Genomic DNA, 17,138 nt, shown 5'->3' on the forward strand with positions numbered 1-17,138 from the left:
GTGTAAACCAAGGTACTTGCTGGCCCCTCTGATCCAGAGAGAGTTCCAGCAGCTCTCCCATTTGGTGGAGTTGTAAGGCTGGATCTTTTGTATACTAATTGCTCTTTTAAACCTCAGCTTTTTTACTATGCCTTAGGACAAATGAATCTGCTCCAGGTCCCTCAGTGCTGTCCTTCCCCACTGGGGTTCACAGGGGTGGGCTTCTTTTCATCACCATTTTCTACCTCACTTGCCGTTTTTGTGTGTGCTGTTGTAGAGAAGCCATTCCAGCAACCCTCAGCTCTTCAGGAGGACTTGCTCTGTAAAGCAGTGCAGAGTCAGTGCGTCCACAGAGGAGGGGTGTTCAGTTTTCCTGCATTGCTGTCCTGGACCAGACTCCGTACTTTATTTTTATGAAGCTCAAATGCAAAACATGAAAAACTCTCAAGTAATCAACAGAATATTCAGTGTTTAGGAAGAAAGAGCCAATGAATTCAATTTACATTTTCAACTATTTAATAGAGGTATTTGTTGTGTATATGATTTTAGTTTAATAGAAACACAAAATTTTTCTCTGGAAACACTTAACCTGAGTGGAAAATGAAATCAGAACTGAAGAGATTTTGATGCACAAAAACAATTCTCCTCCAACTATAAGCAATGATTCCCAGCTGTGGAGTTTCTCTGCAGTTCAGGGTTCAGACCCAGGACAGGAATGAGGGAACACTCCTTGCAGGTCAAAAGCTCTGCTGAAGTCATAGGATTGTACTTGTGGGCCCTTAATCAGAGTGAGCTTTCTCAAACACCCCCGGAAGGAGGTCTGGCTGCTCAGGCAATTTTGCTTCACGTCAGCTGTTAAAGAAGAAAGCAGACGTCTTCTTTAATTTTGCTAAATGACAGCGATAGCACAGTCGGAACAAAAAAATAATGTCAAGTGGTATCTCTATCAAAATTAGAATAATACTCTCCCACAATAGAAGGCAATGAAAATTTTAAGTCACAACTGTACCTTAACCAAGTCACAACTTATGTATTAATTATTTGTAATAATAGCTTGGAACCTCTGAAATGCATAATTCAAATCCGGAATTAGTGTGAGAAGTTAAGATCATGTTTGTCCCCTAAAATGATTTCCTACTCTAGGGGTCACCTTGGTGAAGTCATCTAGCTTACTTTACATGGGATTATGTGTGTTATTTTAAATTTCCAAGAATTCCTAGGTATTTGAAATAACCTTTCTAAAAATGTAAAGGATTTGTCACCCAAACTATTTTTCTTAAGTGCTATTCTATATCCACCTGAACTAAGACTTTCTTAGTGACAATGCTTTTTAAAACTGAGTGAGCCAGGCAGACATCCATACGTACCAGGATAGCCACCGACATAAATAGGATTGTTGGTGTCTGCCGAGGTGGACTGGGTGTACGGACTTTCAGCACGAACTGCATTCCCATCAACAATCAGAACCAAGCGGTGTTTGCTTTTCTGAGCTTGAAGTGTGTGCCATTTTCCATCGCAGAGAGCAGTGGTAGTTTTGGGCTTGTATGTGGCTGTTATCCTACCGGCACCATTGTTAACGTGAAACAAGATCTAGACCAGCAAGACACAAATACCTTGGTGAATTCTTCCATATCTAAGGAACACAATCCATTTATATAATGCTCTTGAAGTGGATAAAATCCCAAAATTCTAAAAAGGAAGACAAACTATGAAAAACTGATTTTGAAAAATAGCCTCTAAAGGATTCAGATTTTATTACTCCCCAAATTACAGAAAGGACCAGTGACCACCTCCATGGGAATAAGCCTGAACCACTGTTTTTGCACTACATTCTCAAATCAGAAGCTCATATTCAGGATAGCAGGAGCTGATGGGTTGACTGAGGGTCAGTTCGTAGCAGTTGACTAGCACCTATGAAGGAATGTTTACTCGCTATCTTTTGACAGACTGTAGGCGCTCTACCATAGCAAGTGGTAACACACACAAAATCTATGACTTGCAACAAAAGATGGCAGGAAAGACTTGCAAGCATACCATGGTAAGGTTCTTATGCTGTATGTGAGGTGGGGTAGTGTATTCCGAGGTAGACTGTAACAAATTGTAGATTATAAACCCTTGGGCGACAGCTAGGCATAGTTTTAATGGAAAAATAATAGAGGTAAAGTATACATCAGAAATTACATTTTTGGCAACTGTTCTACTTCTGGTAACATTTTTCAGATGTCACATTTTTTCAAAATTCTTTTGAAGTGCAGATGAGGAAGAATTTGGCTGCAAGCCCTAGTGCAGAGAGGCAAGCAGTATGTTGTCGAAGCAGCTCTGTGTAGACATGAGTATGAAATAAGAGGGAGTGAAAGGGTGATGGGTAAGGGATACTTTCTTATATCCTCATTCCCATTCTAGGATGTCCTAGGAGCCAGAAACCCAGTGGGGGGATAAGCAGAGTTACTAGAAACAAGCAAGTAAGATTGGGAAAAGATCTAGAGTACAAAGACTTGTTCCTTCCCTTGCAGGAGGCAGTAGCTTAAGATTTAAGCATTGGTCCCAGAGCAATACAAGTTGACCACAGTGCAAGAGAAGTGGTGGGAAGTGCAGTTGGGTAGACTGGATTTGAGAGACCCTCTTCTGCCCCACCCTGGCCTAGGAGTTGGCTGGCAGAAAATCCCCAGTTCTCATATGGCAGAAGATGGCTAAAGATGAAGAGGCAGCAGTGCTCCTGACTGGATGGGAGGGCTGATCTGCAAGGGATGCTGGCCAACGCTCCAGGATCAGTCCTCACACACTGGTGATGCTGAGACCCCAGACCACTCCTTACAATCTTCACAAAAGACTTGGTTGTGCCTGAAAACTAGGAGACTCAAGTCATACCTCTACTACTGTCAAGAGAGAGCTTGCAGAAAAGAAAAAAGACAAGGAAGACTCTTCATTCACATCTTGCCTACATCCAGATGGCCCCAGCAGGGTGAAGAAGGAGAACGAGGAGAAACTCTGGAAGAAGTTTTCAAGCAAAAGAGACTAAGGTACTGCTAATTGTTAAATTTATTTTATTCCCAACATGAGAAGGACTGGAAGCTAAAAAGCAAAAGGAGAGTAGTTATAGAAAAAATTTGTTTTTTGCATTGAGAAAAATTAGATGATGGTATATCCAGCCCATGGAATACTCTGCAATAAAAAGAAATGAACTGTTAACACATACAAGCCAGATCAACTACCAGGAAATGAGGTTGAGTGTAAAAAGCCAATTTCAAGAGGATACAGGCTGCATCATATGGTTTATATAACGATTATGAAATAACAGAGCTGCAGAACAGATTTGTGGTTGCCCAGCATTAGGGAGGCACTTGGTGTAGATATGAAGGGCTGGCCCCACAGAGCATTGTGGTAATGGTACAATTAAGTGTCTTGATTGTGAGAGTGGATACATAAAGCTAAACAAGATATACATAATAAAATTGTATAGAGCTACACATACCTGTACACATACAACTGGTGTAACTTAAAAAAAAGTCTGGATTGTGCCAATGTCAATTTCATGGATTTGATGTTGCATTAGAGTTATGCAAGCTGATAACCCTGGAGGAGCCTGGGGGAAGGGTGCAACAGGACCTCCCTGAACATCTTACTCTAACTTGTTCTCAGCCTATAATTATTTCCAAATAAGTTAACAAATATTAGGGAGGGTAAGAGCATCAGTTTGGCAACTTTCAGATGGTGGAGTATAGTTGTAATTTTGCTTTAAATTTCAATTCTTTTGTCATTTGTAATCTTTTTAGGAGTAATTGAAACTTTTCTGCACTCCATTGAAATGGATCATGGAAATCTGGATCTAGGTATTCCTACTGTTTCTTAGTTGCTCTGTTTCTGACCCTGGGGTAACCAGGAACCTCACCGAGATCAAGCACCTACCTTGCCATTTACAATCTCTAATCCGATGGCATCTACTTTGGCGCTGCTGATCCCCAGAAGGACACCGTTTTCAGAGGTGGTACGAAATTCCAGTGTGATGTTTACATCTGATCGGACTTTGTAGCCTTCCTTGACTGAAGAATACAAAGGTAACCTCCAGTTAGGGGTGAGCCTGGCCCAAGAAGGCTCAGGGTCAAAGAGGTTATGGGCTGGCTGGCTGTGCATTTTGGCTCCTGGCTCAGGAAGCCTGGCTCTAGCTCTTTCATCCTCACCAGCAAGTCATTTTCACCCTCTGAGCCTCAGCTTCCTCATCTGTAAGATGAAGTGATGCTCTTAAAGAAGACCTATGCCATCATCAGGGCTAAGCCAGACTAGAGTCAGGGCAGGCCCATCCTTTCATCTAGAGCCACAGAGGGAAAAAGCAAAAGGATTTGATCCATAGAATCCCATCATCATCTAGCCAGGAATAGTCCATTCTGTTTTCCCAGTACTGGGTATGTCATCATTTACTGAGAAATTAGCACTCACACAGGATTTTTTAAAGTGGGGTGTAATTAAATGGATATTTTATTTAGGTGATAGGAAAACTGAAAAACCAAACTGGGGATATGTGGCAGGCAATCGTTCAGTCCAGGGTTAAAGGGGAATTGGGACTGAAAGAAAGATGTGTGCTTGCTCTTCCCTCTGCCCACCCACCCACCCCTAATCTCCCACCAGAGCCTCCCTGGAAGCCAGAGAAGTGTGATTCCCTGTGGTAGAAAGCAGAACAGAGGTCAAGAGGAGCATGGTCCTGAGTGCAAGTAGGAGTTCAACCAAAAAGCCTTGAGGAATTTGCATTCTAAGGCATTTTCGACATTTAAATTCTACTTAGGATCAATATTTTTAACAATCTCACAATCTCAATGGAGTCATTTTCTTCATCAAACCTGACTTGATTTGGCTGGTCTAGATATTTTATGCTGATTTTTGTCAAAGACATTTATTAACTTGGGCAGTGACAATATGCCTTACATAATTCAGGGGAAGTACAGATGAAACCAGTACCACCTGCATGCCCTCTGCCAGGAGGTGCAGCATTGCTGGTGGGAGTGAGCCTGCATCAGGCCATCTGGAGAGCAGGCAAGGGAGAAGGCTTTTGTATTGGAAGTTGAGAAATCTGGATAAACTGGAACACTTAACTCACTGTTGTCTTGCTGCAGGCCTGTCCAGGAGGCCTGTCCTAGCATTTCATTCTTGGATCAATATCAGAGTGCAGGCTAATAAACCCAAAGATTTCTTTCATGTTGATAATACATACCAAGAGCTGCATATCCACTTCCTTCAAAGAAAGTTCCTTCCTGGACCACTGCATAGCACCTAGTTACTGAAAATGCAGACACTGGCCTTTCCTTGTCCAGCTGTTTGCCATTCACTGTCACCTCCCCGATGCAGGCAGGGACACTATGGGTGATCTAAAACAAATGATAGGACAATAGATGCTCTAAGTATAATGAAAGTATAATGAGAAGGCCAGTTTTTCCTCTGTTTCACCAAAACATTAAAATATCAGCTTTCGGTTTTTAAAATCGGATTTCCACAATAGTCTACATAAACATATAACTGAAAGAAAGCTACTAGCTAGTAGGATTTGGCTTTCAGTAAAGCTGTTTCCTATGATTTGGGTTAAGTAGTGTGGAATTCAAGAAATCTGGGTTTTCTAATCTGCAAGTACAAATCCACTAGTTTTCCTGAATTGTACCAAGGCTAAATGGCTGTGCAAAGGGAAATGTTCATTAACTAACAGGTAGGAAAGTCTGGCTGAGCTTCAAGGGCTTCTAAGGGGAAGCCCAAACACAAAATCTGAGGATAAGATTTTAAAAGGTTTTATCATGCAGCCAAGCCCTAGTCTCAAGATAATTAAACAAGAATTTTCCTTTACAAAAGAAAAAAGACAAAAACACAGACACAGTAAAGGTAAAATGGGCTCCAGAAAAAGCTGCTTACATTCCCAATGTTCCTGGCCCTGTAGTCAGAGGGAAGGCCTCCTAGGTACAGCTTTCCTTCCACATCCAACATGGTCCCATCTCCCACCGCAGTCACCGTGGGGGCCTCCTGGCCATCGACCATCATGAAGCCCTTTCTTTTAAAGTGCTCTGTCTTGACCTAGAACAAAATGAGAATATTCAGTTTTTAAGGAATCTGAGAAAACAACAGATATTTGTTTGCAACATCTCTTCATTATTGCTATAAATAGCCTGAATGAGACCCTAAAGGATGGCTCCGATTTCCACACAGTTGGTGCTGAAGAGCCAGAGCCTGGCAGGAGATGCGGCAGGCACAGGTAAAGCACATATTAGAACAGGAAGTACTCCCGAGTCCTAGTTATAAGAAAGCAAATGCCGTGATCTAGGGGTGGGCTCATTCACCCCACAGGTGGGTTTGATTTACTTCTCATCAAGTCGAGAACACTTTTGGAACCTTTCATTCATTCCACCACTGTCTGCCGAGTGCCTGTTAGGTGTCGGGCACCGAGCTAAGCCCTGGTCATACTTCAGGATGCCGCAAAGGTCCCAGCCTGCAAGGATCTTATATGCTGTAGGGGAGATAGTACACACAAAGCAAGCTAGAGCATTTTCATGACCGTGAACTGGATGGAATAAAACTTAGCATGAGTGATTAAAAGCTTCCTGAGAGCATACCGTGTGCCATCTGCCATCATTGATCAGGGCAGGGTGGGAAACTGTTGTTCTGCCTTTCCCAAGATCAAACAGGAAGTGAAGGTGGCCCCCGTGCAGCTGGAGTGTGGCATAATCAACTTGGTTCTGATGAGCCATGTAGTAAATCAGACCGCTGGAGGCGAATGTTCGGATACTTAGCTGAACTGAGAGCCTGGAGGAAAACAAGAGCTCGGCCCTCAGAAAGGAATAAACTTTCACTTTTAAAAATAACCTGAGAGAGAGAACCCAATCATTGTTTCAGTCTTTACATTGAAAGGTCTCAGCAGAGAATCATTCATTCATTCATCCATCCGTTCATCCAATTAATGGTTACCCTATATGTATATCTGCCAGGAACTGTTCTAGATGCTAAGGCTGAAGCAGTGAACATAGAGGAATGTCCTTTCTCCTACAAAAGTAATACCAGAAATCTATCAGATAAAACTGGGGCAAGAGAGGCGAACTGGTGGGTGGTTCTATTAAGTAGGCAGGCAGGCAGCTCTGAAAAGATGGTGTTTCCACTGAGCTCTGAATGATAGGAGCAAGCCCTACAAAGCCCAGTAGGATAGACCTGCCTTACGTTTTTGGACAGCACAGAGTATGTGAAAACAACGGACTGATTTGGAAGGACAGCCAGGAATCCCCTAGCAGGGCTCTAGGGACACAGCAGCCCACAGCAGTAGACGGAAGCTGGCATCTGGGTGGCTGTCGAAGAAGGGAGCAGAGCATCACCAAAGCACTCAGGGACAAGGAGAGTGTGGCCCTGCCCTCGTGGATGAGGGGCTCTGGGGGGCAGTATTTCCATCTGTACTTCAGTGGGGAGGCAGTCCTGAGGGGAGTGGGCAGGGCTTGACTGACATCTTCAAAGGAACCTGTGCTGTGAAGAAGCCCTGTATGAGGCCAGGGGCCCAGCAAGCATTAGCAGGCAGCTGCCGCAACCATCCACAGAGTCCGGGTCCTGGTGGCTTCAACCGGGGGCTTGTGGGGGATGCAGGGGGATGAACTAATTCATGAAATGTTCTGGAAGAAGAAGCAATAGGACCTGTACATGGACTGAATTTGCAGAGAGAGGGAATGAAAATAACCATCTCTAGTTTAGGGTCCTAGGCACCAAGAGGAAGGGTGCTGATGTCTACTGAAAGAGCAAAGATGGGACAGCAGGTTTAGAGGAAGACTGAATTCTTTCTTGGTATGTTGGTGTGGAGGGGCCAGTTGGGGATACACCTCCACAGTCCTAAGCAGAGGTCAGGGCTAGACGTGTGGGTGCTGGTACAAATAGGGGAACTTTTGTGTTTCAATGGCTTTAAAATATCCTCTGAGAGAATACACAGAAGTTCTTCTCTGATAGAAGAGGAACCAGCAGAGAAGACCGAGCAGAGAAGGGCAGAGAGATCAGGAGCGTGTGGGGCTAAGACAGCCAAGTACCTGTGATAGTGCTGAGGTCCCAGCAAAGAAGGGCTCCCGGGATGCGGGCACAGCAGGTCTGGGATAACTGTGGCAAGAGTAATCAAGAAGTGAGGGGAGGCTGACTGGGCGGGTGGAGAGGAACGAGAGGGGAGAAAGCCAGACTGCCACAGGAGACAGCCTCCGTTTTTTTGTTTTGTTTTGAAGTAAGGCCGTTCTTTCAAGAAGTCTTGAAATAACAGCCAGGATACTGTGCGGGTAGGGTGGGATATGGAGTTTCTCAGAATTTAAGTTAGGAACTACCAGAGTGGGAATGGTTACCAGCATAAACAGTGTCTGGGTTTGAATCCCATTCTGCTGTGTGCCCTGAGCAGGTGACTTGACTTCCCTGTGCCTCAGTTTCCTCATCTATAAAAGAGCAAATAAAGAACATACCTTCCTCATAGAATAGTTGAGTCAGGGGGTACAGTTAAATACTGAGGGACAAGGATCTGCTCCTCTTGTTAACACTGATGCTGCTGAGGGTGATGGCTCTGAAGTGTTGGGCTCCAGAGGGCATAGAGGGGACAATAGGACCCCTCCTCTATGGTAGCAGGGGAAGAGGTACAAGCTGCAGACAAAGGCAGGGGGTGCTCTTTCTGGTAGTGGACAGATGAGGGAGTTCTCTGTGTTCACTGAGGCAGTCATCAGCTGGGGCATGGAGAGTGGCTGTGGGGATTTTGAGTTTTGAGATGAGAGAAGCTATGAGAAGTAAAAAAAAAAAAAAAAAAGTGAACATATTAGAGAACGGTACCAGCTGCCCATGTGATTTGGGAGTTCCAACTGAATTCGCTGGCTTCACGTCCAACCAGGGAGAAGAGATACACACTTCTACAACCTTGACCACCAGTTTGGGTCCTGGCATGGATTAGCCAAGTAGCAGTTCTACCCAGGGCCAGTGTGCAAAGGAACACCAGTCATAATGGCATTGGGCCCATCCGGGTCGAGGATAAACTGTGCTGGGGTGCTGCAGGGGGGTGGGCTGAGAAAGCATGAGGGCTTTGAGGTCTTGATACAGTTGAGGAGCTGCTGGGATGGGAAGTAACAGAAAGGAGGCGGCGGTTGATTAATAGGATGCTTCAAATAGAGATTTTGGAGGTGGGATGGTGTTTACAAAGTAGGGTAGAGTATGACCATGGGGAGAGGGTGGCTGAGGCGAGCCCTCTGACAGGAGCCAGAGGACTTGGAAGGTCAGATGTGGAGCTGCTGAATTCATGGAGAATGATGGCCTGAGCTGTGGAACAAAGACACTGAGTCAAGGTCTGAAGCCAGGGTGATGGAGGGGGCGGTAATGATGGGTGCAGTCTGAAGGATTTGGAGAAGTGGACAAATGTTGAATGTGGGCTGGCTAAGCCAAGCAAGGGTCCTTGGGGACAAGCAGGTGTGAGGGCAAGAAGGACCGGGCAGATTATTGTATGGCACCAAGGAGTTTGAGGGGTGCAGTGAAAGAGTTAGGGGGGGTGATTTGATCAGATTAGTAAGTGCTTACAATAGAGTAGGGTTGAAAATCCAGATGCTGATAGATGCAAAGAACTTGAGATTCTAGAATAAGAGGAATTTAGAGAGATAACCTATGTGCTTTCCTACATTCATACACAGGGGCAGCAACCGGCCTTCCTCAGAAGGGGTAAGAACAAACCACAGGGACCCCACTGAACCACATCTGAAGCATCAGTTGTGCACAAGGCCTGCATTCCTGTTCTCTGCCTTCTCACCCCTGAGGAATACCTCCCTGTTCATCTCTCTATGAGATGCCTAATAAAGACTTCAGAACAATACCCACCTCTTTCTGACAGCCAGCTGATTGAAAGGCAACACGAAATGGCTGCTTTGCATGAGGCCAAACTGGTGAGCACTGGGGATATGGTCTGGGGCTCTGTCCATAGCACACTGTTCCTGTAATAGGAGATGCAGACAGACTCTCATCACAGAGCCAGGACCGCCCCTGACATGTACAAGTTTTTCCCTAAAGAAAACCTCTCTGAAGCAATTGGATTAGAACACCAACAGCTACAAATATGTGTTGGCACAGACTCAGTCTTTGCTTTGAATAGTTTACTTGCTATCTCTTCATCTCTGAGAAGACAATTAGAGCTTCTGGCTTTCACCTCAGTCCCACTCAGATTTGCTTAAAATTCCCCTGAATTTTCATCAGGGGAAGGGCCAGAGGGTATCTGCAGCCACAGGCGTGGCTACAGCCTCTGCACCAGGAAACAGACCCAGCAGGGCCTCTGAGGGGGCGGTCTGATGCCTCCCAGGCAGTAGCAGGGGAGGTCAGACTGCAGCCACTGCGGGAGGGGGTCTGCTTGGGAACAGCGCCCTCTACACAGTGAGTCCGAACCACGTGAGGCCTCACACTCCCATATCTGGCTTCTGGGGGAGGGAGGGGTGGGTTCGGATGCTACCAAGAGAGCAGGCTGGAAGTCCAAGATGGGCTAGGTTGGAAGATACTGCTCTTTGCGTGACTGCTCCACCGTCTACGTGATTAGAGTACATGCTTTAACCAAGGAAGTGGAGGAACCAGAAAAAAAAATGAAAACCAGTAACTGCCATTAAAAATATTTGGTCAATACATACACGGTGGAATCCTACTCAGCTGTCAAAAAGAATGAAATCTCGCCATTGGCAGGGATGTGGGCATAGCTACACTGTGATGCCAAGGGGAGTGAGCTGCCGAGCGGGTGAGGGGAACGCGTCAGAGAAGGACAAGTACTGTATGGTCTCAACGCACATGTGCAATTTAAGAGCTAAAACAGATGAACATATGGGAAGGGAGGGGAAAAAAAGAGAAACCATAAGAGACTTAATGATAGAGAACAAACTGGTGATGGCTGGAGGGGGGACTTGTGAGGGATGGGCTCGATGGAGGGGGTGCATCGAGGAGGGCGTGCGATGCATCTAACACCCAGTGCTCAGCACAGCTGAGAAACTGTTGAACACTACATCTGAGGCTAATGATGCACTGCTCTATGTGGGCTAATTGAATTTAAAAAAAAAAAAAAGATTAAGGAACGCCCCTCTTACCAGACGTGGTAAAGGCCGGAGCTCTGGCAGGCGCTCACTCTCCTCTCCGTGAAGAGTGAGCTTCGGCCTTTCTGAAAGCAAGCAGGTGTCCAAGTCCACCTGTTCATTGCCAGCCGCACTTGTGAAATCCAAATGTCTAGATACAGAATTTTTACAAAATTAAGATACTGCAAGTCAACACAGGAACCAACATCATTTGATTATTGAACACTAAAATCCATGAAAAACCATCAATCTATTACTCTTAGAGTAACCAAATGGACTGTATTCCACAGCAACTAGAAGTCCGTCTATCTTATCCTCTTGTTTGATTCTTTGGCCCACCCCACTCCAGGCCCTCCCCATGTTGTCTACCTGGCCACCAGCCTCCAGAGTGGGCTCGAATGCTGTCCGCTCCTCCTGCAGCCGGGACAGAGCTAAGGGAAAGACTATGGTTCTGGTCCTCAACAGTAGTGCACACTGTCCTCAGTTAAACACTGATTTCTTTATTATAGGTTTGCATCTGCCAGGAAGTCATGAATTACACTTGTCCTCCTTCCCTTCACTCTGTAGCCCTTGCAACATGTCCCGTCTATATGTACCCTCTTGGTACTTTCTGAGGACATGGCTGTGAATGGCACAGAAGCATTTCTGCTTATGGATTTCCCAGCCTCATCGCTTTCAGGAGGAAGACGACGAATCAATTGTGTATTCATGAACAGAGAACTGGGTGAATAAATTAATCAACTGTACAAATGAGTAAACCAAGGCTCTGACATTAGAATTGTGCTGAAACCCAATGTACTTTTATTCTTTTACATTTCAAGGACTCTTAAGAGGTTCTTTTACAGAGGACACGGGGACCCTCAAAGATCCAAGTCCTTGTTTGAGGTCTCAAGGCAAAATCAGCCGCCCAGCTAGGAGGGGAGCTTCAGCCTCCTGATGTCCCCCACAAACTCTGGTTCCATAGCCCCCCCCCGCCCCCACAGATCAGCACAGCATCTGACCCACCAGCACTCCTACCTACGCAGAGGGTGACTGAGGAAGAAATAACTGCCTGTGGGCACATGTCAGTTCTCTTCCTCCTCATGAGCTCCACAGAGGAAACAGACTAAGAGTTCATTAGACAGTCATTGTTATATGAGGAACTATTAATAATCTGAAGCTGTAAGGAGCCCAGCTGTAAAGGTTCCTTTAAAGCGGTGAGCTCAAGACAGCAAGAAACTTGCATCACAAAATCTCTGTTCCCTGGAATTCATGTCAAAAGTGTATTTGACCTCTGATGTTTATTGATAGTCCTATAGAGCTAATGTTCAATGGTTTTTGTTTTTCTGTTGTTGTTTGTTTTTTTAATTCTAGGATTACCAGATCTATCCATCATTCTAATCCAGTAAAATCCATGTAGGTGACTGTTGTGATAGAACAGTGGGATTCACTTTTTATTCAGAAACTTAGGATTTTAGGCAATCTCAACAGCAGAGTTAGCAGATCAGTGTCAGTACTCAGCAATAAAAGATTTCTAGGAAGTGCAGAAACATGTTGAGAGCTCGGTTACACTTACTCCATATTAAAGATCAGGTTTTTTATACAGCCATGGAATGATTTTCTCATCTTGAGCACTGAGTTCCCCTCCTCCTCTGGAATCCCCCCTATGTACAGCTTGGATACATTTATTGCCTTGCTTTCTGCTGAGGGGCCCAACTTCATTTCTATAGGATTGGTCTCATCCATTTGGATAGTGATAACTCTAAAAGGTCAAAGGAGAAAAGAAAAGCTTTTTAAATATAATGAAACATACTATTTTAATATATAATTTCACAAGTTCATTCTGAATGATTAAAGTTCATACTGAAGGATAAATTTTAACATGACACTATGTGAATAAAAAGGCGAATCTTGAAAATGAAAACTTACAATTGAACATTCTCCCCAAATGAATGGGTATTATTAAATACTGTTGAATTCAATTGCTTTTTGGAGGGTTTTTTTTTTTACTTTACTGTAATGAAATAATCCAGCATGCTTTTAAAATATTTGGTCTATAGTTTCAGAAGGAAATACACAGGAATGTTGATATAACACTATTTACTATTTTAACTATTTACTATGCTACTATTTACTATTTTTCCATTTGCTATTTAGTATTGATATAATGTTATTTACTAACACTATGGTACTATTGGCCACAGAATTAATCTGATCTTAGACAATATATACTGGACTCCAGAAAAGAGCAGGGTTAAGGTTTTTCAATTTTGAAAATTCCAAATATCTTACTTTGAAGCAGATGAAATTAATTTCTAGAAAGGTATTCTAGCAAGATTCCAGAATTATTTTGGAGCTATAAAATCTCTGAATTCTCATGACCTCATACTAATCATCCCAATCATTTCACTGCGAAGAGTATCCTAACAAGGTTCCTGTTGGTGAGGTCACCATGCCCTTGTACACAAATACCTCCCAGTCCTTATCAGGGAAATGGAATGTTCTCGTCCATCGCCATATGTGCCCTTGGGAGCACGCAGGAGAGCTCTTCTCAGGCTTGTTCCGTCCCCAGAGTTAATATGCACTTCTATGTGGCCCTCAATCAGCATGATGGAAAAGAAGGGCTGGGAAGGTTGCTAAGAGATTTCAGATAAAAAAAAAAAAATTACTATGTGATTTTTTAAATTACTATCTTATGAAGGCAATGTGGAATATTAAACAAGTAAGCAATTCATTAAGAATATCACTATCTCGGGACGCCTGGGTGGCTCAGTTGGTTAAGCAGCTGCCTTCGGCTCAGGTCATGATCCCAGCGTCCTGGGATCGAGTCCCACATCGGGCTCCTTGCTCAGCAGGGAGCCTGCTTCTCCCTCTGCCTGCCTTGTGCTCACTTTCTCGCTCTCCCTCTCTCTGACAAATAAATAAATAAATATATCTTTAAAAAAAAAAAAAAAGTATCACTATCTCCATCTAACACAACTCTTGTATTTTATATATGGCCTTCTAATCTCTGCTCCTATTACTTATATTTGGCATTATGCTCATATCACTAACCATATCAGAGATTACCATTTCTACATAGCCTTCATGCTTTTTTTTTTTTAAGATTTTATTTATTTGACAGAAAGCGAGATCACAAGATCAGCAGGCAGAGAGAGAGGGGAAAGCTGTCTCCCCACTGAGCAGAGAGCCTGATGTAGGGCTCCATCCCAGGACCCTGAGATCATGACCTGAGCCGAAGGCAGAGGCTTAACCCACTGAGCCACCCAGGTGCCCCAAGCCTTCACACTTTTTATTGCTATATTATGTGCCAACAAATAGATGTTTGAAGTATTGATCAATTTTTTATTGTTAAAAATTTAGTTTCCAATTTTTTCTTACCGTACATAATGCTTTTGCCTGTGAAGTTGTTTCTAACATTTCTAAAAGTGGGATTAAAAGGTTTAAGAGTTTGGAACTTATTAAAGCTCTGAGAACTATTTTGTCACATTAAAAATAGCTCCACCAGAACTGGAATACAAGTGTCTCACAATCTCTTTGTGAGCCTTGGATGACAGCATACCATTTTGCTGACATAGCAGCAATCTTTGATTAGCAAGTGGTCCTGTTAAGAATGGTGGAGGAAAACAGTCTGCCAGTTCTTTCAAAAGTGAACCAAAGAATTATCATGTGACCTAGAAAGTCCACTCCTAGGTACATATACCCAGAAGAACTCAAGGCACTCAAGATACCCAAACAAATACTTGTATGTGAATGTTCATAGCAGCATTATTCATAATAGCCAAACATGTAGATACAGCCCAAATGTCCATCAGTGAATAAATTATGCCATGTACACACAGAATATCAATTCAGCCATAAAAATGAAGTGCTGACACCTGCCACCACATAGATGAACCTCCAAAACACACCAAGCGGAAGACACGGACAATCACACGCTGTATGAGCCCATGTCTGTGAAATCTGGAGAACAGGGGGTTGATTCACCAATACAGAAAGAAGACTGGCGATCGCCAGGGATGGGGAGTGACCGCTTCATGACACAGGCTTCTATTTGGGATGACAAAAATGTTTTGGAACTAGATGGAGGAGATGGCCTCACAACACTGTGAAACACTCAATGCTACTAAATTGTTCACTTGAAATGGTTACTCTTATGGTCACTTGAAATGGTTACTTTTACATGAATTTCATCTCAACTAGGAAAAAAAGGAAAAAATAGAGTCCATACACCACTGTGTCATTGTTAGACCTTCTCTAAGTGGCTCAGGAGGCACGAGGGGTCCACAGACTGGTGTTCAGTCCTGGTTCTAACCTAAATCAGCTGTGTGACCTTGGACAGGATAATAAGGTTCTCTGAACCCATTTCCTCAGCAAAATGTAGGAAACAGCATTCACCCCGTGGTGTGGCTGTGATAATTACACAGCAGTGTCTGTGAAGTCTCATGAGCAGTAGAGGACAGCAGGCTGCGAGCTGCAGTTAGATGACCCCTACTTCATCGGACAAGACATTAGCATTCTGTAAAGCCTCTTCAGATTGCATGATTTATGCAAGTTTGAGCAAAGGTAAAAGTAAATATCTATGCTCTTAAAATGGAATATAAATATGGAAAGCCATCAACTTTTCTCTCCTCCTACCACTGGTTCACTGTATTTATCACAGGCCACATTTCTTTATATCCTATTTGTAGATAAGGAAAATTGTGCTTCTTGTAGCAGTATACTAAAAGAACTCTATAAAAATTAAGGATTTACTACTGTCTTAGCCTTAGAGTAAAGAGTAACAACCCTAACATGGAAAAAAGCCCAGTTTGTGCTATCTGAATGAGTTTGAAAAGAACTAGAGGTAGACAGCAAGTTATCTTCTCAATAGCTAGACAAGGAAAATGGACTAAGTAACAGCAATCGCCGATTCTGAGGGGAAAGACATTCAGTGGTGCAACTTCTACTTATTGAAATGCACACTCATAAGCAACTGGCCACACAGCTACAATAAATGTTCATCACTAAGTCATTCTCCACCTAGTGTTTCTCGAAGTCAATTCCTTCCTGAGCTCCTGGCTGAATAGCAATGATGTTTGAGCTACTTACCCCATGGGCCGGTAGATGACCCTGCTTCTCCCCCTGTCTGCCCAGGGCAACCAGGATGATGCCACTGCTGTTCTTGGTGGCAAATGTGGCCAACAATTCCGATTCTGGTGACAAAGGCTTGGGTGACAGTTCAACGTGGCCTCCTTTCAAGAAGCTAACACTTCGGATAGGCTGGTCACAAAAGAGAGAAAAGAACACCATTAGGTCCACCTGAATGCTACATGGCCCATGGTGGGGGTTACTGCCAGTCTCCCCTTCATCTCTCTTCTGTCCCCCCACTGGCTTAGATTTTGTTACCTTACTACATGGGTAAGTCAGGGGACATTTATAGAAACTCATTCCAACATTAATAAAATGCTTCCCACCTCCAATATACAGCCTTTTCTCACTCCATAGGAATTTCTGAGTAAATCAAAAGTTGATCTGGCTATTTCCAGGTTTTTGATACAGCCCACATAGCTTTTGCTGGTGACACCTCTCCTGTGGGGAAGGGCATGAGAACAACAAAATTTGCATTTTATAACTCCATTTTTTTTTTATAGTTTACTTAAAAACAAGATTTTTTTTTATTTCTTTTCAGCGTAATAGTATTGTTTTTTGCACCACACCCAGTGCTCCATGCAATAGATGCCCTCCCCAATATCCACCACCTGGTTCCCCCAACCTCCACCCCCCGCCCCCACCCCTTCCATGAGAGACTATGGAAAAACAACCCTCAGGTTGTTTTTCAGAGTCCATAGTCTCTCATGGTTCACCTCCCCTTCCCATTCCCTCAGCTCCCTTCTCCTCTCCATCTCCCCTTGTCCTCCATGCTATTTGTTATGCTCCACAAATAAGTGAAACCATATGATAATTGACTCTCTCTGCTTGACTTCTTTCACTCAGCATAATCTCTTCCAGTCCCATCCATGTTGATCAAAAGTTGGGTATTCATCCTTTCTGATGGAGGCATAATACTCCATAGTGTATATGGACCACATCTTCCTTATCCATTCGTCCGTTGAAGGGCATCTTGGTTCTTTCCACAGTTTGGCG

At 43.8% G+C, this 17,138-nt stretch overlaps 1 protein-coding gene across 2 annotated transcripts in view; it reads right to left on the reverse strand.

Moving 5' to 3' along the window:
* Positions 1–463: 463 nt before the first annotated feature.
* LAMA1 (laminin subunit alpha 1) overlaps positions 464–17,138 on the reverse strand; it is a 163,529-nt gene continuing 146,854 nt past the window's right edge. For both annotated transcript variants that reach the window (XM_047698103.1, XM_047698104.1), the window contains exons 52-63: positions 16,469–16,583; positions 16,104–16,274; positions 13,485–13,648; positions 12,589–12,774; positions 11,049–11,184; positions 9,808–9,920; positions 6,564–6,753; positions 5,869–6,027; positions 5,183–5,336; positions 3,886–4,019; positions 1,347–1,569; positions 464–831 (exon numbers count right to left, since the gene is read on the reverse strand). In XM_047698103.1, coding sequence (XP_047554059.1) covers positions 671–831; positions 1,347–1,569; positions 3,886–4,019; positions 5,183–5,336; positions 5,869–6,027; positions 6,564–6,753; positions 9,808–9,920; positions 11,049–11,184; positions 12,589–12,774; positions 13,485–13,648; positions 16,104–16,274; positions 16,469–16,583 — 1,906 coding nt within the window. In that variant the 3' untranslated portion in view covers positions 464–670. The remainder of the gene's footprint in view (positions 832–1,346; positions 1,570–3,885; positions 4,020–5,182; positions 5,337–5,868; positions 6,028–6,563; positions 6,754–9,807; positions 9,921–11,048; positions 11,185–12,588; positions 12,775–13,484; positions 13,649–16,103; positions 16,275–16,468; positions 16,584–17,138) is intronic.

The sequence above is a fragment of the Lutra lutra genome, chromosome 12 (genome assembly GCF_902655055.1).
Source record: "Lutra lutra chromosome 12, mLutLut1.2, whole genome shotgun sequence".
Taxonomy (NCBI): Eukaryota; Metazoa; Chordata; class Mammalia; order Carnivora; family Mustelidae; genus Lutra; species Lutra lutra.